At 49.5% G+C, this 24,826-nt stretch overlaps 1 protein-coding gene across 2 annotated transcripts; it reads left to right on the forward strand.

Annotated features, from left to right (window-relative positions):
- Window positions 1–67: 67 nt before the first annotated feature.
- On the forward strand, window positions 68–22,173 carry EFTUD2 (elongation factor Tu GTP binding domain containing 2). Of its 2 annotated transcripts, none has more exons than XM_069786806.1 (28): window positions 68–163; window positions 450–555; window positions 1,484–1,649; window positions 2,149–2,227; window positions 4,480–4,555; window positions 4,825–4,890; window positions 5,146–5,181; window positions 6,084–6,174; window positions 7,300–7,382; window positions 7,878–8,044; window positions 9,118–9,242; window positions 10,915–10,978; window positions 11,359–11,449; window positions 11,859–11,994; window positions 12,287–12,414; window positions 13,409–13,602; window positions 13,746–13,857; window positions 14,075–14,215; window positions 14,601–14,702; window positions 15,215–15,297; window positions 16,459–16,545; window positions 16,819–16,945; window positions 17,414–17,501; window positions 18,030–18,148; window positions 18,644–18,738; window positions 19,578–19,731; window positions 20,720–20,827; window positions 21,492–22,173. In XM_069786806.1, the coding sequence occupies exons 2-28, from the start codon at window positions 451–453 to the stop codon at window positions 21,585–21,587; spliced, it is 2,919 nt and encodes a 972-aa protein (XP_069642907.1). In that variant the 5' UTR covers window positions 68–163; window position 450; the 3' UTR covers window positions 21,588–22,173. The 2 variants fall into 2 exon arrangements, with proteins under 2 accessions (XP_069642907.1, XP_069642908.1); XM_069786807.1 differs by having other exon boundaries at window positions 157–180.
- The last annotated feature ends 2,653 nt before the right edge of the window (window positions 22,174–24,826 follow it).

A 24,826-nucleotide genomic window follows, 5' to 3' on the forward strand; every position in this document is an offset into this window, starting at 1 on the left:
CCGCCGAGACCGTCCTCGGCTTCGCCCGCCCCGCCCGGCCATTTCCCCGCGGGGGCGGCGCTGACGGCGGCCGCGGGGGATTCTGTCGTGACAGGCGGCGCGGGCAACCCGGGGGCCTTCCGCGGCGGTGTCGGCGGCGCCGGCGGCGAGGGTAGCGCGGCGGGTGAGAGCGGGACCGGGGTAGGCCCGGGGCGGGCCCGAGGGAGCCGGGGAGGGGGCGGGGAAGGCGGGAGGGCGCTCGGCGGAGCAGGCCGGGGCCCTCGGGGCGGTGCAGGGCTCCGGGGAGGGGCGGGCGGGCCTGGGGGGGGTCGCACACGGGCCGGGGCCGGGGCGAGCAGGGCCGGGCAGGGCAGGGAGTCCCGGCGCGGAGCAGTGCTGGGTGCTGTGGGTGGCTCGGGCAGGGATCCCTGGGTGCGTGGGGCAGAGTCTGCATCCTCCTCCGCCCCCAGCATGGACACCGACCTGTACGACGAGTTTGGGAACTACATCGGGCCGGAGCTGGACTCGGACGATGACGACGATGAGTTGGGCAGAGAGTCTAAAGATCTGGACGAGGTGAGCGGTGGGGATGGGTGAAGGGGCAGCGTCCCACAGGAGCCTGGCGTGGGCCTCATCCTGCCCTGTAAGCCCCACGGGAGCAGGGGATGAGCGCCACGCTCTTCACAAGCTGCCGGTAATTCTTCTCCCACGCCGGGCTCTGGTTCTGCAGTGAAACTTTGTTTAGTGGTGGAATTTGACTCCTGAGGATCAGAGTGGATTTGGTTTTTAAAGGATTCAGGAAAAGCTGCCCTCCTGTTCCTGTGATAAGGGAAAGACAAAGTTTCTGCTTGAATCATGGTTAGAATTGGGAGCTGCTATAGCTCAAGCTGTAGTTGGCTTTTTTCTTCGTTCAGTCAAATGGAGGATCCATACCCATTCAGTGAGGTCTTCAGGCCTTTAGTAACATGCGCTAATGCTACAGCAGTATTGGAAGGAGCTCAACTCCTCGGTGGAGAAGGCAGAGCGAGACTCCACAAACACTAGAGAAGAGCGATGAGGGCAGGGAGGACAGCAGAGGCTGCTGTGCCATGATGGGGAAAGCATCGGAGGACTGTGGGAGCCCCTTCCAGTCTCCCGTTCCTGCAGTTCATCTGAAAGTGGTCTCTCTGTGTGATTGGGGTTGGGTTGTGCACAAGTGTGTTCTGTTGTCTATGCAAGTGAGGGGCGGGAGTTGCTGCCTGTGCAGGCGTCTCTGCAAGTCCTCTTGCTGTTCATTTTCAAGGTGCTGTTAATTTTCAGCAAGAAGAGGTGTGTTGTTTACAGAGAGCAACCCTACAAGCTGCTCTGCCGATGGATGTGAGGTGCCGGGGCTGTGTTGTTGGTTCCCTGGCTGCGTTTGTGTCTCTCTTTTGCCATACAACACCAAGCCTGTACCTTCAGGGGTGATTGGTGTTTGTAAAGCACTTTGGTACTGGCAGCAGCTAAATGTGAGTGTTGGTTGCAGCTTGAGGATGATGACGATGATGATGATATGGGGGACCACGACGAGGACCACCCTGGCATGGAGGTGGTGCTGCATGAGGATAAGAAATACTATCCCACTGCTGAGGAAGTCTATGGGCCTGAAGTAGAGACGATAGTACAAGAGGAAGACACACAGCCTCTCACTGGTAAGTGGTGAGGAAGCAATGAGTTGGGTATGGGGAGAGAAGAAGACTCTTAATGGATCCTTGGAAAAGGGAAAATAATACTCCTTTCTGTTCTCCACATTGGTTTTAGTGCCCCTTTTGGATTCCCTGTCAGCCCCAGGAGTGCACAGACTCTTGTTTGTCTAGCGGTGCGCAGATTTTAGCGCTCAGGATTATTACAAATGCCAAGCAAACTATCATTTGAAGAATAGATATCAGCAGATACTGGAAAGATATTTAAGGAGAAATGAAAATGCATTTAAGTCATCTCATTTGATCCTTCTATAATAGAACAGTTCAGTTGGAAGGGACCTACAATGATCATCTAGTACAACTGCTTTTATAAAAAGCTAAGAGAATCTGTCAGCTTGAAAATTGTGGTTTTGTCTGCAAAAGTCCCTGTTCCCTGTGATTGTTTCTGAGCCTGCTGGGTTCGGGGTCTCTGGTAACAGTGTTTTATTGTTCTTTCTCTTGTTTTCAGAGCCTATTATTAAACCTGTGAAAACCAAAAAATTCTCTCTGATGGAACAGACATTACCGGTCACTGTCTATGAGATGGAGTAAGTAGTATGTAGGGGTTTTAAGCGTGTACGTTGGCTCAAGCCATCTGTGCTGCGATTTCCTTGCTTTTTGTTATTTGCAGGCAAAGGTAGGGAGGCAGAGTGGTGTGTACCATGTGGAGGAGGCAGATTTTGGGGGGCATTGGCTTTGTTTCTTACTGATAGAAGCAACAGAACTGAGTGCAGCCATTTCCCAGATTTTGAACCAAAAACAAGAGGAAGAAAGTAAAAGACTAACCATTTTACAGATATTTTCCCTCCACGGTATGCAGCAAAGTACATAGTTTTCTGAAATAGAATGTAAGTATTACCTCGATAGCTAATGTAAAGCTTGATAATTAGAAACCCTCGTGGTGCAGATTTGCTGAAGGCAAGTTTTCTTGACTGGCTCAAGAAATATTTATATGGTCAGTGTGTGGCACACCTCATACTGGCACATTTTTGGTTGATCCCAGTGACCATTGGCCTACTGCTGTCTCAGATTAATTCCCATCTATCCTGGAGGAGTTTCCAAGGGGAATTTTTATGCCACTGGTTGTATGCAAAGTTGTGCCTAGGTCAGCATAATGCTGCAGCTAAGCTGCACTTCTGCTGCACTTGATGGTGTCTGCTGGTTGTGCCCAGCAAAGCAACCCCTGGGGCACCAGGGTTGGGAGAAAACCTCTTGCAAAAAAAATCCAAATGAATTTAAAATTCGAGATACAGTATCTCACGCAACTTTGGTAAGGAATAAAAATGGTTGTTTACTTTCTCTGTTAAAAATATAATCTTAGCGTCAACGTCTACATTTTGTCGATGGGTGGAGGGGCTCCGTATCCTCGCGTGCATAGTGTTTCTGTATGTTGTCTTCTATTTGAGGATGAACAGATTGGGCTGCGTGAGTGTCTTGTTAGGCTCATCTTTCCATAAGCCACTTCATGGCTAGTCAGAGCTTTTTCCAGTTTTTAATAGTCATCTTCAAGTGTAGATCCCAGAACCAGATGCAGGCTGAGTAGCAGTTCCCTGTGTGCCAAACAGACCCCAACATGAGCAGTCCCTCTGTGTATCATCAAGGATCCTGTTATTTTCTGGCAACAAAATTTCACTGCAGTTTGTATTCAGTCAGTTGGTTATTTGGATGCCCAAGACCTTTTTGGAATGGCTGCTTCTTGTGGCTGTCCTCTGATGCTGTCAGTATGGCTGTGTTCATTGATCAGAGAGATTTTTTATACAGCCAGATATAAACCAAAGAGCCTGCTGGGTCTTATTTTTCTAAGCAGTCCATTTTGCTCTTAATCAATGACCTGTACTCTTCATTATCTACTGCTTTGCTGATCCCTGTGTCCTCTGGTCGTTTCATCTGTAATGAATTCCTCTTTGTCCTGTTAGTTGATATAAATGTTTAGGATGGGGCCAAGAGAAATTCCTTGTGGGACTGAGCCAGAAGCCTGCAAGCTTGGTATTGATTTCCCATTTAGCCTTATTTTAAGCCCAATAAGCAAGCTTTTAATCAGTATTATTATTGATTTTTGTATTTTTTAGCTCTTAATCAAAATGTTGTATGTTAAGAAGTCTACCTCATCAGTGAAAATTAAATCTTTTCAGAAAGGAGATTATTTGATGGGACTTACTTTCTGCAGACCCATGGCAATGGATATGTGTTTTGTAGCCTCCCATTATTTTTTAGGGGACTTAGTAATTTAGGATCTCAATTATATTTTGGCCAGGATCCATGCAGAAGTGACTGGCTCGTCACTACCCAGCTCAGTTGCTGATTCTAAAAAGATTTAAATTCCATCACTGTTTCTTTGAGTCCCTGGGAACATCACTGTTTTAAGACCTGAAAATCAGAATTAATGGTCTGCGGAGCCCCATGGCTACCTTCTAAAACTGCGTGGGGTGCTTGTTATCCAGCTCTGTGATTTACTTGACTGCCTGCCACTATTTGAGTGGAAGTATTTCATCATCTGAGTACATGGATGTGACTTTTGCTCTAATACTGACTAGAAGAGAAGAAAAATATTCAATAATATTCCATTGCTGGCAGTTTTACCAGCTCCATATCCTCCCACCCACGGCCATCTGTCTAGGACTCCAACTCTCTTGTCCTCCCCATCTGGAAAGTGGGATTCTTCCTCCGCAGGGCATTGGCAGAATGAAAGTTTGGAGAGGATTCAGGGGGCACCTTGGATAGAAAGTGTAGCTGAAATGGCACCTACTTTTCTTAGACACAGCAGAAGCCTCCAACAGTCTTTTGTGTTTCGTTCCTCCAGTTTCCTGGCAGATCTGATGGACAACTCGGAGCTAATTCGAAATGTGACTCTGTGTGGGCACCTTCATCACGGCAAGGTAGCGTGAATATCCAACGTATATCGGGTAGTAGTAATGATCTGTCTGTTGCTTACTTTTACCATTGCTCTTGACCCCTCAATCTCCACAGCAGCAGTCTCTTTCTGCTCCTCTCACTAATGCAGTTATTTGTAGGTTTTCTTTCAGCCACGTGGAAATAATAATGTGCCCAACTTTCTCTGTACTGCTGCTGGAGGGATGGGATTGTACTTGTACTTATCTGTCTGAACATAGTCACCTCCTTTCTGTTGTGGTCTGATGTTTTTCAGACTTGTTTTGTTGACTGCCTGATAGAACAGACACACCCAGAAATCCGGAAGCGCTATGACCAGGACGTAAGTGAGCTTTTGGTGTATTCCTGCCCTGGGGAACATGGGTTGGCTTTTACACTCAGAGAGAGCGTGACTGTATGTGGGGAAAATGTGGTTTAGGGATTAGAACGTAGGATTGGAAAGCCAGAGCTCAGTCCTAATTCTGTCTCTGTCATTTACTTAGCACCTTAACCATGTGTAAAGAGTTATTGTGTCCTGCTTCAAACTTAATATTTGATACCAAAATGTGATACTCTGACTTTTGTTTTGTCTTTGCAGCTTTGCTACACTGATATATTGTTCACAGAGCAAGAGGTAAGTGAGCCTTGTAGAATAGGCAGTGATTTTTATCCAGTTGTCTCATGCTTTACTCACAGTTACTTACTGTAGGCAGTTTCCTTTTCCATTTTAACATCTTTTTGTGCCTTCCACGTTTTGATTATTTTCTTTACCAATAAAACGATCTGCTTGCCTGTTTGCCTCAGTAAGATCCTTGGTCCAACTTTCTTCCATTTTCTGCAACCCTCATCTCCACGTATGATTTTATCTATCTGAGATGATAACCCATGAAATGTTGAAAATCTATAGCAGAGTTATCCCAGCATACATGTAACTCCTATTTTCTTTGAGAGAAAGAGGTGGAAGGGGTTCACAGCAGTGGTGGATGAGGAGAAAGACTATGATTTCAAAATAAACATATTTCTCCTTAGTTTCCTTTGATGGGAACTCTTAGCTGGGTGCTCTGACTCCATGTGGTTGGGTGTGAATGGGAATCTTATTTCGTTACTCGCTAAATATTGTCATGACCAGAACAATCCTGTGAAGCATTTCTTTCTCTTCACCTTAATGCTCTACTTTATGCTCTGGGTGATTAAATCTTACGCTTTGAGGTATAACGTGATAGCAGCAGAAGGGCGAAAGCACAGAAAAACACGCATCTTTTGTCTCTGGTGTTGCATATTATACTTCCTCAGCTGAAATGAGGCATGGATTGTGCCATGGTGGCTCATCAGTCTGAGCCAGTATGGGTGGAGGAGCTGGGCTGGATGCTGCAGCAATCTGAGGTTGTTACTCCTTCCCTGGGACTAACAGGATGTCCTGGATGGATGTTTACTTCTTTCCATCTTTCTGATTTTTCTTTTGTCATCTTTTATATCTTTACATGGTGATGTATTTTTTTTTCTTTTAACTGATAATCCTGGTTTCCTGTCTTTCAGAGGGGAGTAGGGATTAAGAGCACACCAGTGACTATTGTTCTGCCAGACACCAAAGGAAAGTCTTTTCTCTTCAACATCATCGACACTCCAGGTGATTGTGTAATCCTGAAAATTCTGTTTTGGGATGCACTTAGCTGAAGGCAGCTTGATGTGTGGAGCAGATACATGACCATGTGAACCAAGATTTCTCTCATTATAAACCTCTTTGGTGCTCTGGATAGTGCTATTGACAGGAGTAGAGCAGTAAAAACACATACAGTGATGGTTATTGAGAGCCTTCAAAGAGCTTTTGTGTTGGATTGTGGTGGGATTGTGTAGCATTGGCTCTCAGAAAAACAAAGAAAAATCTATATGCTGAAACCTCACTGATTCATCTGGAGATGTCACTTAGGTGCAGTGAAACCTTGGGAAGCTTTCTTTTACAGAAGCCCATGGGGTTTTTTGTGGTTTTTTTGTAGATTATTCCAGCCTAGTCCTGAGCCTTTAGCTAAGCTCAGTCTTCTGGAATCACTTCCAGCAGTAATGACTGTGCTGCTGGCTTTTAGTTAGGCTTGTGTTTCTGATTAGCAGGCCTAGTTGAGGGCTAATGGGACTGAAAATGTTTCACTCAAGTATATAAGAAGCATACGTAGAATTGGATTTTCCAGGTATCACCATGCACAGTGGGGACTGTACTTTTCTCAAATGCTGTTGCCCCACAGTGAGACTCTCGGCAAGTTCCATCGAGCCTCTGACAAGCTCCCGTGGGGGGAGCATAATCACAGATCAGCTTGTTGTAAGAAACCAAGGCCAAACTTTAGGAAAGAGGGTCTTGGGACACATCTGTTGAGTTACAGCTCAAGATGAGGGAGGTTAGAGCGCAGGAGGAGACTGGAGGGAGAGGCATCTGTTGTTCTTTGGTGAGAAGTAATCTTCCTTCTTTTCCTGAAGTACTTGCACAGAGCTGTGAGAAAAACAGTAACAAATGTGAGGAAAAGTGCCTGTTAAACGAGTTGTGTTTATTCTCAAAAAATAGCATTAAAGCTGAAATGAATCCCTATACGGAGCTCTGGCAGCTGCTCCTGGGTCCCTGTCTGAGGAGGAAGCCATCTGTGTTCTGCCTCACTGGATGCCAGTGACCAGACCAAGCTGCAGAGCAGAGGGACAGGTTTCCATCCTTTGTGCTGCTGGTGTCAGGACTTACTCTGGTTCTCACCACCATTTTGTATTTTTGAAGGTCATGTCAATTTTTCTGATGAGGTGACAGCTGGCCTTCGTATTTCGGACGGCGTTGTGCTATTCATTGATGCGGCTGAGGGGGTGAGTGCCAGGTTCTCCAGCAAATTAACTTCAAAATCTCTTCCTCTGGAGTCTTTGATCCTGCGTTAGCATGAAGGCCTGGGATGGGTTCAGCTTTCTGGGGTGAAGGGTTTTTGGAGGACAGTTTGGGAAGCAAGTGTATTTTCCAGCCAAAATAAGGAGTCAAGCCTCTGGCTTCTCTATCCAGGGCTGATGTAATGTGTGTGACCTGTAGCCTGATTATCTAACTTGTTTGCATCTCCATCCCCATGATACCCAAAATTGAGCAGGTTATTTATATCAGAGATGTCCAAGGGGTAGGATTCAAGGAATTTGGTTGGGTTAGCACCTACTTCTAAATTTCAGGAAGATTAGCTGATCGCTGGTGGCTGAGCTTAGGCTTTTCTACAGAGTTCCAGCCCTGCGTGTAAGGGTCGCTGCTTTGTCTGTCATGCCCTAGATAGCATTTTGTGGATGGCTTTCGCTAGCAGTGTTTGTGCTCATTGTTCCCTGCAGGTGATGCTGAACACAGAGAGGCTGATCAAGCACGCGGTGCAGGAAAGGCTAGCAGTGACCGTGTGCATCAACAAGATAGACCGACTGATCCTGGAGCTGAAATTGCCCCCTACAGATGCTTATTACAAACTCAGACATATCGTAGACGAAGTTAATGGTCTGATCAGGTATGGGTGTCAGGGATGATGCATCAGTAGTGCTTCCTGTCCCTGTTCCATTGCAGGTGCTTCTCTCTGTGAGCCCTGTGTATGCCTAAAAACTAATGAGTTTGTCTCTTGATATGTTGAATCGTAGAAAATGGGGAGGGAAGAACCATTGGAAATTCATCTCGGCCAATAAGTTGAATTAGGCAGGATTGGTTCTTCCTGACAAGCTTCATGGGATCAGCTCTTTTTTTTTCCCCATTAAAAAGTAGGGAAAGTGGACATATGACCAGAGCAGGGAACTTCTGTGCTCCCAAATGTCTCAAATACACTGAAACTGTCCAGGCTGTATCCCGAATTGTAGGTTGAGATGTTGCAGAGCTCCTGAATGTTTGTTACAAAACTAATGGGAACTTGCTGTCCCAACCCCTAAACAGAGACTAGGATATTGCTATGTTCAAATCTCCTTGCAAGACCCTGCTCAGGGAAGGGAAGGACATCTTCTCTAGCTTTCACAGTAGCAGTGCATCGTTTCTGTGGGTTCTTCTGCATCCAGGTGATTTTCTTAACAGCATTCTCCCCTTTAAGTTTGTGTGAATTTGCACATGAGCTCACTTGCATGTCTCTCTGTTCAGTTGCTACTGGCGTCAAGCAGCTCGGAGCAGGGTAATTTATCCTGTCTAGCATGCTTGTGAACTCATTAAAACTTTCAATTCAATTCCATCCGTACGTTATTTGCCTTGTATTATCTTTTGCCTTGCTTGGTTGACCAACTTGGCTGCCCTTTTTTTAGGGGAAGCAAAACTCTACCTGACAAAACATACAAAGCACTTATGCTGGTAACTTTTTAGTTCTAGGTCTTTAAATATTTCTTTGCAAACTAATGCTTCGAAGTTTATAGTCATAAAATTATACTGACCCTGAAATTCCAATGGCAAGCACGCTGCAGCCCGTTTTAAGATGCTATTTGGCAATGTAGAATCCTTGCCTATCACATACTGCTGTTTGGTGTGGGAAGTGGATTTAAGTGTCTTCCTTGGTTCATAACATTGATTTTATTTTTTTTTTTCATGTCTCTAAAAACTGTCTCCTCTCAGCATGTATTCCACCGATGAGAACCTCGTTCTGTCTCCCCTTCTGGGGAACGTGTGTTTCTCCAGTTCACAGTACAGCATCTGCTTCACGCTGGGATCTTTTGCAAAGATTTATGCAGACACATATGGTGAGGATTATCCAGAAACCTCATACACTTCCAACATCTCATTTCCTAACCCTTTTTGTTGAGGTTTTCTAAACCGTTCAGCTTCAATTTTCACTGCACATTTATGGCCAGTATATGCATTCTTGAATTTCTAGGAGTTGAGAGGTACTGCAGGTCTGAGCCCTGGGTGGTAAAAAGCAAAACCACAGTTGCTCACTTGTTTTTAGCTAGATGGTTTCTCCTGAGAAATGTTTCTTGAGTCAGAAGCCAATGTTTTATACATACCCTTAAGCAGAAAAAACAAGTCCTGCTATGGCAGTTGAAGGCAGGTGTATGTGTTGTGCTTTGCCTCCTTATCACAACAGCTCAGAAACAAAGCAGTTAAGTTCTGCCTGCCTTTTCATAAAAGTCTCCAGAGTCTAAGACTCAGCTGCAGCCGGGCGCAAGCTTGGCCCACAAGGTTTTGCACTTTTGCCCTCTTTCTTTTTTAAGAAACTGTCTTTTTCTGGCTTTGATTTAATTTTCTGTTCCCCAGGTGCCCGCTCAAGGCAATCTGCCACTTGTAAAAGTGGGCCTTTTGCTTGCATTAGCCAGCTGTACAGCCAAGGTTTTTGAAGTCTCACACTGGGGAGTTCGGGGTGATCCATAGGAGCTGTGAGCAGGGGAAGAAGGATATTGTAAAGCAGCTGGCCTAGCTCTTGCAAAGAAGTTAGCCTGAGGGAGGATGAAGTTGTAGAGGTCAGGGACTGATGTGTCAGATTATCACATGTCCTCGGTGAGTTTGGAGAAATAAATGAGCTCCCTGGGCATCACAGCATTAACTCAGTGCCCGCTAGGATGATAGCCCTTCTTTGGGGGACTGATAAAGTTGCAGGCACAGTCGGTAGGAGCTGTCATCCATGTGGGGCAGACATGAGCTGAACGGGTACTTGAAGTCAGTAATACTCGATTGTGGCCACCAGGGATTTTATGTGCAGCCACCACACTTCAACTAACATGAGTTATAGTAGTTTAACTGTCAAAACCGCAGCCACCATGAAATTTCTTATGCTTGCACATCTGCCCACAGCAAAAGCTTGTTTGGAAACTGCTGTAAATTATCACCGCTGTCTTATTTGTAAATTGACCATGACAGCCAAGCACTACAATATTCCTTCAGCACTTGGGTATTTGGCTATGTGCTTAGTGCATCAGCTGAAAAAGAGAAAAGAACCTGGAGATGTTCAGCAAGGCAGAAAATGCTTGCGATAAGCCTGCAGGGCGGATGGGGTGTAAGCCATCCCAGCACCTTGGCACTACAGTGTCAGGTTGCAGCATTAACGTTTGGAAAATGAAGCAGATGTAACTGAGTTCCTGCAGCGTGGTGTCTGGCAGGCCAGCTCTTTTCAGCTCTAACCTTGTGTGTAATTGAGAGAGTTGAAATGTTCCTGAGAAGCAAGTCTGTGAACCCACGGTGTACCTGGGCTGCTGGTGCCATCCTCAGTGGACTGTTCTCTGCCTGCCTCTCTGCCTGGTCTCCCCAGGTCAGGGCTTAATCATTTATTCAGAATTGGGACCAAGCATTCATTCGCCAGCATCGATCCATTAAATCGAATCCTCAGGGTTGTTTTAAAAGCCAAAACCCAAAGATTTCCAAGATGAGAGAAATACAGTGTCATCTGAGAGACTTTTGCCATTTGCTTTTTCCCTTTAGGAGACATCAATTATCAGGAGTTTGCAAAGCGGCTTTGGGGTGACATCTACTTCAACCCGAAGACGTAAGAAGCCTGTTTAAATGTCTATTAGTTTATTGCTGGCTTTTTCCCTCCTTTCCCTGTAAAACATAGACTAGATGACCACCCAAGGTCCCTTCCAACCCGAATTGTCCTGTGATAGAGTAGTATCTGGGAAGGGTTGAGTCAGGTCTCCTGCTTGATGTGAATCCATGTGGTCCTCCTGAATCCCATAAGCAGGAGCAGAGAACCTCCTCTGGCCTTCATTTGGAGTAAGCATGACTCCTGTGTCCCTGACAGCTTCCCAGGAGGATTGGGAGGGAAAAGAAGATAACCTGGGAAGAGCAGAGGCTGTGTTTGCAGTAGGAGTGCTTGCAGGCTGCAGAGTGCTTGCTCCTCATGTCTCTCCTTTGGTCTCCCAACAGCCGCAAGTTCACTAAAAAGGCCCCAACAAGCAGTTCCCAGCGCAGTTTTGTGGAGTTCATTCTGGAGCCCCTGTACAAGATCTTGGCTCAGGTAGGTGGTGATTCATTTCCTTCCCATAGTTCCAGATAGGAGCAGCCAAGGGCTGAACACTATGTGGTGGTGTGCCTGGTGCCTGTGGGACTCGTCTGTCCTGTTCTGCAGTGTGGTCTTCACAGATTGAGTTTAGGGGTGCAGAACAACAGTGAGCAACTCCTTAACAGTTGCTCTGTGCAGATATAGCCCTATATTTGCACAGTTAATAGAACTGCCTTTGCTCTTTCTAGCATGTCCTGATATCAGCCAAGTGATAATTTGAACCAGCCAGCCAGTTCTCCTGTGAGCTCTAAACCAGAGCAGGTCAAGAGCCCTGAGGGTCATAGCTGGGGTATGAAGCTGCACCTGGGAGTTATTGGCTTGGACCCCCTCAGCAAAGCTGAGAGTGGTGCTTGTTGTCTTGCAGGTGGTGGGGGACGTGGACACGACCCTGCCCAGGACTCTGGATGAACTTGGCATCCACCTAACCAAAGAGGAATTGAAATTGAACATTCGGCCACTCCTGCGGCTTGTCTGCAAGAAGTTCTTTGGGGAATTCACAGGTAAATGCTGTTTGTCTTCCCCTCCACAATCTTCCCAATACCCTAGTCTCACATTAACAGAGTTAAGGGCTGTATTATAGCCATGGACTGCTCACTTGCACAGATCTCTTCTCAGCTTTCCAAATAAAAAATATTAAACCATTTGCCCAAAGGACAGCTTGAGACACTTCTCCCATCTTCCCCATTGCTCTAGGTGCACTGCAGTCAGAATGGCTTTGCCTTGTGGTTATTGGAGTCCATTTCTTTCCTCTACACTGCTTAATCCTGTTCTCATGAAGTATTACTTTTCCAGGCTTTGTGGACATGTGTGTGCAGCATATCCCCTCCCCGAAGGTGGGAGCCAAGACAAAAATCGAGCATACCTACACTGGTGGCGTCGACTCTGATCTAGGGGAGGCCATGAGTGAATGCGACCCTGACGTAAGGAAACTCTTCTGCTTTGCTCTGAGCGTCCGAAAGCGTGGCAAATGTGCCCCTCTTTCACTGCCTTGACAGGGTAGCTGCCTCCTAGGCAGCCATCTGCACAGATTTGACTTCCAGCATTTTGAAACCTCTCATCCGATACTGATACAAATCTTTTCACTCTGAGAAACTTTAGCTGCCTGCCAGCGCAGCCCTTGAGAGAGAGAATTGTTTGACAGTGTTCAGAGAGGAACAGGACTAGGTCAGGACTTCAGAGCATGTGGGAACTGCAGGGTGATTTTGTGTCCTTTTGCTGCCTTTTTGTCCCTTTTCCTTGAATTTTGATTCTCTCTCCAAACTCTGAGAAAACTGATCTGAACTATACTGATAAAAATAACCCTACATTAGTTAGTCAGCACCTTTCTTATCAAAGCCTTGCAAAAACCTTCCTCCTCAAACAGCTTGTACTGAGCTGTCATTCAGAGTTGTCTAGAGCCACCAACGCCAGCCAGCAGCTTAGTGAGGAATTTGCCTGTGACTTTTGCTCTAGTGTCTGGAGAGAGAACGAATCTCTTATTTTAATGATTTGTGATTACTCACATAAAACTATACAGTGGTGACTGTCACCAGATCACGAGTTGTGGAGTGGCCTTATGGGACTGGAAGCTGTGATCTGTGGAGGCTCGGGTGCTGTGCCCTGAGCTTGTTTGCAGGCCAGCAGATGACATGTCTTCTCATGTCCCAACCACTATTTACTGCTCCACAAGAGGAGGGAGGAGAGCTCTAGAAAAGTCCACCAAAGCCATTCCAGGGATCTCCATACAGGGCAAGATGTAAGGCTTCCAGTGGAAGGAAATGAAGGACTTGGCAAGTCAAAAGAAGTATTTCTAAATTCCAGCTTATAATCCCTTTGTATCTACGAGTTCTGCCAGGTCTGTGTCTGTTTCTTGACTGTATTTTGAAAGAGGCTTGTTTTTCTTTCTCTCTCTCTCTCTCTCTCTCTCATGGGAAGGGTCCGCTGATGTGTCACACGACAAAAATGTACAGCACAGACGATGGTGTTCAGTTCCATGCCTTTGGCAGAGTGCTCAGTGGTACCATCCATGCTGGGCAGCCTGTGAAGGTCCTTGGAGAAAACTATACCCTGGAAGATGAGGAGGATTCCCAGATCTGCACTGTTGGACGTCTCTGGATCTCGGTTGCAAGGTATGGGAAGCTCTGGCAATGTGCTTATTTGGGAGAAAAGTCACTTGGAGTCATTGCTGCCAGGGATAGGGAGGAGGACAGTGCTGCAAGGGGCCTGAGGCTGGCTGCAGCAAACACTGCAGTGATGCTCTCCTGCCTTTTAGGTATCACATTGAGGTAAACCGGGTTCCTGCTGGCAACTGGGTGCTGATAGAAGGAGTGGACCAGCCCATAGTGAAGACTGCAACCGTCACGGAACCTCGGGGCAATGAGGAGGTACTGTGCATAGCTGGTATCACTCAGCCTTACAGGGAGTCAAGGTGATGGAGCACATCTCAAAAGCTCCAGTGGTGAGGTTAAAGAAACGTTGTCTGCCAAGGAGCCAGGGCACAAGAGCCACTAAGGGAAAGAGAACAGCTTCAAACGTTGTGTTTAACTCCAGTGGCCATCTAATGATGCAGAGTGTCAGCTCTTTGTCCTTATCTGGTTTCAGGCTCAGATCTTCCGTCCCTTGAAGTTCAACACCACATCTGTTATCAAAATAGCTGTAGAGCCAGTGAACCCCTCGGAGCTCCCCAAAATGTTAGATGGTCTCCGCAAAGTCAACAAGAGTTACCCCTCGCTTACTACTAAGGTATTTCTGGTGTATCTATGGCTGTTTTCAGCTCATGCTGGGGGCTACCTCATAGGCTGATCTTAAATAATATTTTACTGTAGGTTGTTTTGTTTGTTTTGGTTTTTTTCATGCTGTTGCGGTTGATCTCACAAATCCTGTGGAAATAGCAGAAAACTGTAAATCCAGCAGAAAAACGCATACCTTGCTGTGCCAGGGAAGCAGCTTTCTGCAGAACACATCAGCACTTTCTGCTAGAAAAGGCTGTGGGAGCTTTCCTTGGGGTGCTCTGATCCTAACTAATTTATTTAAAGCTGATACTCCCTCAGGCTTGTGTGTAGGAGCCTGGAAGGCAAGGGCCTGTGAGCAGTAATGCTGTCAGCTGAACCCGTGTCTTATCTTTCAGGTGGAAGAGTCTGGGGAGCATGTGATCCTGGGGACAGGGGAGCTCTACCTGGACTGCGTGATGCACGATCTACGGAAGATGTATTCAGAGATTGATATCAAGGTGAGGAAATGAGAGAGGGATTTTCCCAGCTGGAGAAGGGGTTTTGTCCCCCTGTCTCAGAAGGATGGGAAAATAAACCTAGCTGAATATACAGCGTGGATTTTTGTCACGTCCATTTAAAAGGAAAAAAAAAAAGTGCTGTTAGGATGCAAAAGTAACTCTTACAGCCTGACTCTGTCACACCGGTGTGATTGAGAGCCTGAAAATTGGCTTGGAGAGGAGTGTATGACCATGTTCCAGCCTTTTCTTGTACTTCAGCTGTTGCCTGGCTAGCATCAAATAAATAAATTGAGGAGAATTTTTCATACCTGGAATTAGGTTTAAATGTTCCTGTCTTGTTTAAATGAAGGAATAGTAAAGCTGCCTGTGCAGGCCTCAGTGGTTCGTACCCAATGCTGATTAAAACACTGGCAGACGAACCAGTTTTTTCTTTTAGGTGTTCAAAGGTTTTAGTCTCTTTAAAAAAAAAAAAAGTACTTGAAAACCTTACAAACCTGTTGTTGTTATTGCAGGTCGCTGATCCAGTTGTGACATTCTGCGAGACAGTGGTGGAAACGTCCTCCCTCAAGTGCTTTGCTGAGACACCCAACAAGAAGTAAGAGCCAATGGGGGAGCTGGGCATTGGAGACAGGCAGATGGAGGGGTTCACTGGGGAATAGACTTCATACCTTCCAAGGGGTCTGTTCTCGGTGGCTGTTGTGCAGACAAGTGACACGTGCCTGAGTTGGCAGTGTGCTGTTGCAGCAGCTCTGCTGAACTCCTCAGTAACACACTTGAGTCCCAGGGATATTTCTGTGCTTTGTAGGAACTCTCAGAATGAAGGGAACAAAGACAAATCCACATACTCCTTTCTTTTAGCTAAATTTCACACCTTCTCAGCAGTTTTGTGGTGTTTCCAAGACTAGGAGATGTATTGGGATCCTAGAGCGGGTGCCAAAGAGCCCAGTGATGCCTTCAGTAACTCTCCAAACATTTCATGACCAAAAGCTTTGTCTTCTCATATCCATTCTTAATCTTGAAATTGATTTTTTTCTTTCTGGTGATGCACTGGAGCCTTACAGCCTGGTCTCATCTTCCTCCCCCAGCAATGCACTATGAGATGCACATGTCTGAAAGAGGGAGGCCTGTGAAGGAATGTAGGCTGAATAACCAGGGTGAAGTTTAGCAGCACAGGACATTTTAATGCCTGAATTTTTAGGGAAATCATTATCTGTCATAAGCTGAAGACAGCTTTTCTGTGTTCCTTTGTGGTTTCTGGGTTTTCTTACCCTCCTTTATTCTGGTATACTCTCCCCATGGTTGGCAGCCTTATTTTTGCGAACAGAAAGGTTCCAGTCTCAGCTCAGTCTTTGAACTGTTGGGCATGTGAAGTAACCTGCTCTGGGGGCAGGTTGCCTCGGAGAACCTCACCAATGCAAGTAACATCTCGTGTGTTGGACACAGCGAGTGCTGGCTCTGATAGAGGCCTATTGTGTGGCCCATGGGCTTCCTTCTGCAGCCCAGATAAGCGCTGGACATCTGGCAGGAGGGATGGAGCCATGCTGTCCCTTAGCAATCTGCTTCTGGAGATGAGCAGACTTCGGAGAGCAGTTGTTAAGCGCCTGGGCTGTCTTTACAAGCAAGATAGTAACAGCGAAGGACACGGATGGCTTCATCTCTCTAGCTGTGTTCGAGGCAGTGAGCAGTCCCTGAGGTCCTGCCAATTACTCCCATTTCCATCATTCTGCAGACTAATTGCAACCATCTCTCTTCTCAGGAACAAGATCACGATGATTGCTGAGCCTCTGGAAAAGGGACTTGCAGAGGACATTGAAAATGAAGTGGTCCAGATAACGTGGAACAGGTATGACTGATCTGGGGAGAGCAGGAATCCACCAGAAGTAAATAAAAAAGGGAATGCTGGGATCTGCAGGGTGCACAGTATCAGCCAACCGCCTCTAGTCCTAGGTTCAGTATTGCTACCAGCTAGTCCATGAGCATCCCTGTCCCAGCAAACGAGTTGCTCCAGGTAAAAGCTGAGACCATTTTATGCCTGAAGGGAACAGGGTCGTAAATATGTTGTGAGTGGAGGTCAGATACTTGTTTGCTAAAGTTTCTTCCCTTCTTCTTCTATCAGAAAGAAGCTGGGTGAATTCTTCCAGACCAAATATGACTGGGATTTGCTGGCTGCCCGTTCTATCTGGGCCTTTGGGCCAGATGCCACTGGCCCAAACATCCTAGTAGATGATACGCTGCCCTCAGAGGTGAGAAACACAGGCAGGGGGGTTATGTTTCAGTGAGACATTTGTCCTGTGCTGCCAAGAGGTGACCGCTCCTTCCAGAACCTGCAGCAAGGTCCTAATGCTGTTGGAGTGCTCACTGGTTTGCCAGATCTCAGATCTGCTGTCTGCTGTGCTTCCTTCACCATACTCCTACACTGGCTAGCAAATTGCCTGTTATTTTTCAGGTGTTGGTCTTTGGGCCAAAGTCCTCAAAATTGGCAACTAATTGGTCTGCCTTTCAGGATTACCAAAACATGGACTCTCTTAATTTGCAGCTCTAGATGCCAAATTCTGAAGATGATGCTCCTGAGCTGTGAGAGGGAGGGATGGACATTGGGGGTATCGGGGGACATTGCTGCTATTCTAGGAACTGGCTTTTAAACACTGGGGTCTGTCTGTTACTGCCTTGTGATGCACATTTGGTCTCTGAAGCAGTCTGTCTGTCTGTAGGTGGACAAGTCGCTGCTGGGCTCTGTGAAGGACAGCATTGTACAGGGATTTCAGTGGGGGACCAGGGAAGGGCCTCTCTGTGATGAATGTAAGTAGGACCTGTGGAGAAGTGGAGCTAATAAGATTGATTAAATTCTTCCATCTCTAAGCACTTAAGTCATTTTGCTGGTGCAGTTCCTTGAGGCCAGTTCCTTTCACACACCACAGCTGGGAACAGCTGTGGGGATGGGTGACAAGGGAGATAACAGAACCTTCCCCTTTTTCCTGGCTGTACATGCTACCCAGGCACTGGCACTTGCTGCGTGCTTACAAACCAGGCCCAGTTAGCAGGCAATCTGGCTCCTCCAGACCTTGGCTCTGCTCCTCATATAGTTCAGGTGCAGACCACTGAGCACCCTGCAAGATAAGCTGCTGAATGCCCATCTTGGATATGCAGGGTTAGGACATGGTCATGCCTTTCCTGCTGGAATTAGATTTAGGAGAACTTCTGATGGCTGTAGGTCTTTTGTCTGGATGTTTGCTCTGTGCTCAAGGTCTCTGGGGAGACACGGTTGGTGCTGGTATGGCAGAGAACATCCCCCTTGAGTCACTTGCTGTCATTTCTGTCCTTCCTCAGTGATCCGCAACGTGAAGTTTAAGATCCTGGATGCAGTGATTGCTCAGGAGCCCTTGCACCGGGGTGGAGGACAGATCATCCCAACAGCCCGGAGAGTGGTGTATTCTGCTTTCCTGATGGTGAGGACTATGCTGTGCCTGACAAAGACTGAACCTTGTGCTATGCTGGCTCCTATGGGCTCCAAGGAATGCAGGCTGCATGTGTGCTGCAGTATCTACCCCAAGGATGTCAGTTTAAACTGACTCATTCATCCATTAATGTTTCCAGTGCCCCTGTGGCTGGCAGTCGGGTTTTACAGGCAATCACATTCCAGTCTGGCTGGAAACTTGTGTGCATCTGCTCTGTCTCCCCTTTTTGCTACTGTTTGGCTTGCGGGGAAGGGTGGGCGTGGGGGAGATGGAAGCATGTGACTCATGGCCAGAAAGAGAAAAGCTCCTTTCAGTGTTTGTTTGACGTTGGTTTGGGCAGGCATGGGGCAGCAGGAACCCTTTCATTCCCAGTCAGGTGCTGTGTTTGACCTTTGACCAAAACATGCCAGTCCCTGACTCTTACTTGAACTGAATTGTGTTGGCACTGCTGGAGGCTCAGTGGCTTGTGTCCCTTTCTCCTCACAGGCCACCCCTCGCTTGATGGAGCCCTACTACTTTGTGGAGGTACAGGCTCCTGCTGACTGTGTGTCTGCAGTGTACACAGTCCTGGCCAGACGGAGGTGAGCTGTTCTGGCCAGCTGCCATCACCTTAGCATTGCAAAGCAGCAAGTGCTCACTTGGGATCTGGGTTGCTGGAGACGTTCACAATCCTAGCACTGCTTGTAAAGCAAGGGGAGAGTGTGAAATCTGTATGAAGTGACAGCCGAAATCTTCCTTGACTGATCCTAGCACCTGTGCTGTGTGGGGAGGGGATGTCCAGGATCACATGCAGCCTTTGGTTTGTGCATGGTTCTTCCTGAGTGTCAGAGAGGAGAACACATAAAGGGACATGAGACCCCCATGTGGAGTACTGCGTTAAGCTCTGGGACTGTCAACGTAAGAAAGACATGAACCTGCTCAAGTGGGTCCAGGGGAGGGCCATGAAGATGACCAGGGGGCTGGACCACCTCCCCTGTAAGGTCAGGCTGTGAGAGAGCTGGGCTTGTTTAGCCTGGAGAAAAGAAGGCTCTAGGGAGACCTTATAGCAGCCTTCTAGTAGTTAAAGGGGGCCTACAGGAAGGATGCAGAGGGACTCTTTATCAGGGAATGTAGTGATAGGATGAGGGGTAATGGTTTTTAACTGACAGAGAGTAGGTTTAGATTGGACATTGTGAAGAAATTCTTCACCATGAGGGTGGTGAGGCACTGGAACAGGTTGCCCAGAGAAGTTGTGGATGCCCCATCCCTGGAAGTGTTCAAGGCTGGGTTGGATGGGCTTTGAGCAACCTGGTCTAGTGGAAGGTGTCCCTGCCCATGGCATGGCGGTTGGAACTGGTTGATCTTTCAAGGTCGCTTCCAACCCAAACCATTCCATGATTCTGTGACATATAGGAAGACTAATCTTTTGATGTGTTGGCAGAGGCCACGTGACACAAGATGCTCCGATCCCGGGCTCTCCTCTCTACACCATCAAAGCCTTCATCCCAGCCATTGATTCATTTGGCTTTGAGACAGACTTGAGGACCCACACGCAGGGACAAGCTTTCTCGCTCTCTGTCTTCCACCACTGGCAGGTAAGTCCATGCCCTGGTGAGATGGGGAAGAGGGACATGGTAGGATCAGGCGCCAGGTAGGTGCTCTCAGTAGAGCTCAGTGCCACAGCTCACACAGGGCAGGACAACTTCTCTGGAGAATATCCTCAAAGGATCTCGAGTTGGGGAGGCTTTGTATGCTGGCTGTTAAGTGTCTGCCAGAAGCCAGCGGCTTTGTTCCAAGTCACATCAACCTTTGCCCTCACAAGGGAGCGCTGAATGCTGCTGCTTGCTGAGTATAAGGGTCCTTCAGTGCCTGGAGAGAGGACATCCTCATCCAGGAGAAGGGAAGCTGCTTGGGTGTGCTTGGTGCTCTGCAGCTTGGGGAGCAGAAGTCTTGGAGCAGGGCTCAGACTCATTGGCTTGCCATAAGGCACAGGTGGCCACAGTTAGGCTTTGCCTCTAGAGAAGGCTTTTTAAACCTATAGAAAACAGGATGTGGGACAAAGTACTGTCCTCTGGCCACTTCTGAGTCTGGGGCAAGCCAGGTCTTGTGGGAGCTACCACTGTGAGGTGCACAACTACTTCTGGTGTAGCCAGGTGAGAACAGCAGCAGCAGTCAGCCTCAAGAGCTGGCTTAAAGGTCAAGATGTAAAAGCCCAAGGCTTAGCTCTGAAAAGAACAAACGTGCCTGATTTCTAGAGAGGGTTGCACTGACTGGGACCCATATGGGTTGGTTGTTCTGGTTAGCAGGTTTTTAGAGGCCTTACAGTACACCAGCATGTGGGGAAGGTGGGACGTGTTCTTGGCTTAGGTTATCAACACCATATTAGTGACTTCTCACAGGCATGATCACCAGTAGTGACATGACAGTTTTTCTGTGCCAGGAGAACAGACAGGGTGTTGGGGCTGTCACACCAAGGCTGGGGGTGTCCGCAGGGCCCAGGGATGTTTTCTGTTGCAGTTCAGGGTCTCCAGGAAGTTGAACCAGCCCCCAGCATCACTCTCATGTCCTGGCCCTGTGTTTCAGATTGTGCCTGGTGACCCCTTGGACAAGAGCATCGTCATCCGACCCCTGGAGCCCCAGCCAGCCCCGCATCTGGCCAGAGAGTTCATGATCAAGACCAGGCGTAGGAAGGTATGTCTGGGAGTAATCTCTGTAGTGTCCCTCTGTCCATCTCTACCAGCAGCTGAGCTGTTGCAGTGTTGTCTCTTGGGCATGCCGTGTCCCCTCTGTGTTCCCAGAGTGGACCAATGTCCTTTGTGCCTCAGGACTTCCCTCACTCTTGATCCCCCATGCTGCCTGTTGGTGCCTGTGATGGTCCCATGAGCAACTCATCTGGCAGCAACTCCAGCCAAAAGTGGGGTCCTGCAGTATCTGCTGAGCCCCGCTTTCTCCCCAGCCCGTCTGATGCCTTGGTGGCCTGATTTAGCCTGTTTGTCCTGCAGAAAAAGCAGCAACTGGTTTCTGTGCTGGTTGAGTGAGCTGGACTGAGGGGTTGGAGGGGCTCCTGGGACCGCAGAGGGAGCAGAGGGAATCAAGCTCCCCTTTGGGAGGGCAGTGAGCTGGCAGATATTCTCAGCAGCAGCAACCACACATTTGCAGCTTCCTGAGAGGCTGTTAGGTGTCTTCAAGCTGCTGAGAAGCACCTTATGCTTTGCAAATTCTCCTGCCTTCTCTGGAGCCTGAAAATTTCTCTTACTGCGGGACACCAGGGCTTTTTGGTGGGATCCCTGCTGCAATGGCTGTATGAGAGCTGGCTACCAAAGGAATAACTTCTGGCTTTGCCATTACCCCGCAGGGCTTGAGCGAAGATGTGAGCATCAGCAAGTTCTTCGACGACCCCATGTTGCTGGAGCTGGCCAAGCAAGATGTTGTTCTCAACTACCCCATGTGAACGTGCTGCTGCGGCGTGAGGGCTGACCTGAGTCCTGGCCGGCATCTGTCTGTCCTTTCCCATCCCTGCTTGCCCAGCCCTGGTTTCTGGACACTCGGGGCACACAGGGAGCCGCTCCTCAGGTCACTCTTCCATGGCTGTAGAAGTCTCCCTGGGCATTGGTAGACTGTGTGCTCAGAGCCTGCCCTGTATAAGGAGCAGCCCAGAGCGCTGATGCTTCTTGTATTATTAGTCTTCAGCCACTGTGGCCTCCAGCGAGGAGATTTTCCCTTTGGATAGGCTCCCTCCAGGCACACGGATTATCCCCAGCTGCAGCAGAGCAGTGTGAATATGATGTCAAGATTACTAAGGACTGAGCGTAAACGTGCTTCAAGCATTTGAGCTTTCTGCTAACCCTCTCCTGGCTGCTGGGGGCATGTTTTGCCTTGGGCAAAGCACGTCTTTGGGCAGCTGAGGAAGGTGGGGATGCTGGTTGGGGGGAGTGCTTTTACCAGCCTCCCCAGGAGAAGAGGCAAGTGTGGCTTTTACCTTTTTTGTACGCCTTTTTTGAACCCTTGTAAACGTTTAATACAAACTTCCAGGCGGGGCTTAGTCTGACTGCACCGAGAGAAGGCAGCACTGGGAGAGGCTTTGCCTTCGCTGGTGCTTAGAGCATGCACTGCCTCAGTTTCCCCCATCTTCAGCCCCGATTCACCCTCTCATCAGCGCTGTCCTACCCCCAAGGGCTCCGTGTCTCCCAACCATCCTGGTCCTGCCTGCAGTTAGCTAACTTGCCAGCCAGGCCAGGCCAATCTTGTCCCACACTAAGATTTTCTTCCTTTCTCTTTAGGTCTTGGGCTCCTGCTGTGTTTTCAGGGGATCTCCTCATCCGCTTGTGCTCTAAAAGGTTTTTAGTGCTCCCTGTCCCAGCTCCTCACTCTGCCTCTGGACTCGGCTGTGGGTCTGCTTCTGACCATTTGCTGTGGAATTAGGGCTGGCTTACATCTCCTGGGGGTATTTACACCCTCTTTCCCCTGGTGCTGCTCTGCTGGCGTGGTTCCCCCTCCCGAGACTGAGCCTTGCTTGGGATCGCCCTGATGCCACCATACTCAACTTGGCCACGGCAGCCTGGTCCAGCCCCAGATTCACCTCTGGGAACCTGCCCCAGAGCATCCCCATGCTCGGAGGGGCTCGGGACGGCTCGTGGGGACACACAGCACCCTGGGAGCAGAAGGTAAAGCTGAGAAGCCCCCCCTAACCCTCCCAGCCACTGGTGGAAACGGGAGGCACTGGGTTGACGTAGGCACAGGGGACAGGAAGCAGCCCTGGGAAATTGTGTCCAGCCATCCTGCGGTGTGCCGGGTCTCTGTGGAAACTGGATATTGCGGGGGATAATTCAGGGCTGCCACTCGCCAGCAGGGCTTGGAAACCGGGGAGGGGGAAGGATTTCCTGCCACTGCTGGTGGCCAGCGGCATTGCCCATGCATGCTGCCCTATCCCATCTGCCCAGCGGGAGGACGGATGGTGCTGTGGGCTCCAGCCCTATCTCTGGGCTCAGCCTTTCCTGCCAGGCGGTGCCTGGAGGTTCCCCATCGCCTCCCGCATCCGCCCTGGCACTGTGACCTTGCCAGCAGTTTGTTCCCCCTCCCTGGGGGGCAAGCGGGGTCCAAGCCCTGCCTGGTGCAGGCAGGACCTGCTTTATGACCTGGCCAACCCTGCCACAGCCTCACAGGGGATGCTTTTTGCTTCCCAGTACAGCCCAGTACCAAACTGGGCCCCTGGGGACCAGGCCAGGCAGCTAGAGCTGCGCAAGCCCCGAATTGTTGATGTCGGGGTTGCAGCAGGATCAGTGCCTGTGTGGCCAGCAGCGCACTTGGTGCTGCACGGCACGTCCCCGGGCTCAGGGGATGTGACCCTGGCTCCAGAGCCAAGCGCTCGGCCGCTCCAACCCATTGCGGCAAGGGGTTTTGTTTGAGGAAGGGGACATCTATCATCCCCCTGGGGTGGCTCTGAACCCAACGCTGGGCTCTCGAGAGCTGGATAACGGGGCTGGAGGGTCCCGTGGGGGCACCCATACACTGACAGGCATCAGCGCTGGTCGTCACCAGAACCATGGGGCTGTGCTGCCAGATGGGTCCCTATGGATCTGAGCATCACCCCGGTTTTCAGCCCAGGAGGGATGGCAGGATATGGCCCGGGCAGGCGTGGGAAGGAGCTGGTTCTCACGCAGCCTGTTCCCAGCAGCTGGAAAACGCTGACCTGCAGCAGGGCCTGAGTGGCTGCATGAGCTCTTGCAGCCGAAAACCTGGCCCCGCACGCGCGGGCTGGGAATTTTCCACGGAAACGGCTGTTCCCTGGGAACAGGGGCTGTGCATGGCCGGACCCTGACCCCCAGCCCCTTCTGAGCGGCTAGAATTCCCGCCCTCCCCCCCCCCCCCCCCCCCCCGTCCCCCCAGCAAAGGAGCTTTGCCGGGTGCAGGCAGGGTGCCTTGGGGGATGTGCCTGCCTGGGGCTATGGAGCAGGTAAACTGAGGCACACCAGCACACAGAACTACTCGCTAGGGCAGCAGGTGCTGGGGGACCCATCCTTGGCACGAGTTCATCAGGGCTCAGCGCTGGGACACACTGCGGGGCAAATACCCCTATCTACTGCGGGGTCGTCAGCAACGAGTGACACTGTGCCGACCCCTCAGTCGTTCCCGTTTGTCCCCCAGCTCCAGTGACTGGACAGGTCCCCAGGGCAATGCACCACCTAGAGCAACCAGCTCGCAGTGGGGTGAGCCCCAGCCCTGCTCCCAGTGTCCCAGTCCCCATCCTGTTCCTGGTGTCCTCATTCCCATCGTGCTCCCCATGTCCCTGTCCCCATCCCGCTCCCAGTGCCCCCCGTACTTGTCCCACCCCCCCTCCCAGTGCCCCCACCCTGCTCCCAGTGCTATTGTCCCCAGCCTGTACCTGTCCTGCTCCCGATGTCCCCATCCCCACCCTGCCTCTGTCCTGCTCCCAGTGTCCCTGTCCCCGTCCCGCAGGTGACCCAGCTGCCTTGCTCTCCGAGGCCATTGCCCGGTGTCACAAGACGTGTCCCGCTGTCCCCATCCCAGGTGATTGCCGGCCATGGCCGCACCCAGCCCCAGTCCCGCTTCCAGGCTGCTTCGCCTTCCCCCCCCCCTCCCCATTTCCAGGCCTCCCACGCGTGAGGCAGCCCCCCCCCCCCCCTTCGCAACAAGCCCCCTCCTCACGCCGTGCGAACGCGCCGCTGTCAG

The sequence above is a fragment of the Haliaeetus albicilla genome, chromosome 7 (assembly GCF_947461875.1).
Source record: "Haliaeetus albicilla chromosome 7, bHalAlb1.1, whole genome shotgun sequence".
NCBI lineage: Eukaryota > Metazoa > Chordata > Aves > Accipitriformes > Accipitridae > Haliaeetus > Haliaeetus albicilla.

Bases quoted from the DNA above. Each gene is read 5' to 3' on its own strand.
- EFTUD2 (XM_069786806.1), top strand. From the start codon at position 451: ATGGACACCGACCTGTACGACGAGTTTGGGAACTACATCGGGCCGGAG. The intron at 2,228-4,479 runs GTAAGTAGTATG...TCGTTCCTCCAG, and splicing joins GTCACTGTCTATGAGATGGA to TTTCCTGGCAGATCTGATGG. The intron at 6,175-7,299 runs GTGATTGTGTAA...GTATTTTTGAAG, and splicing joins CAACATCATCGACACTCCAG to GTCATGTCAATTTTTCTGAT.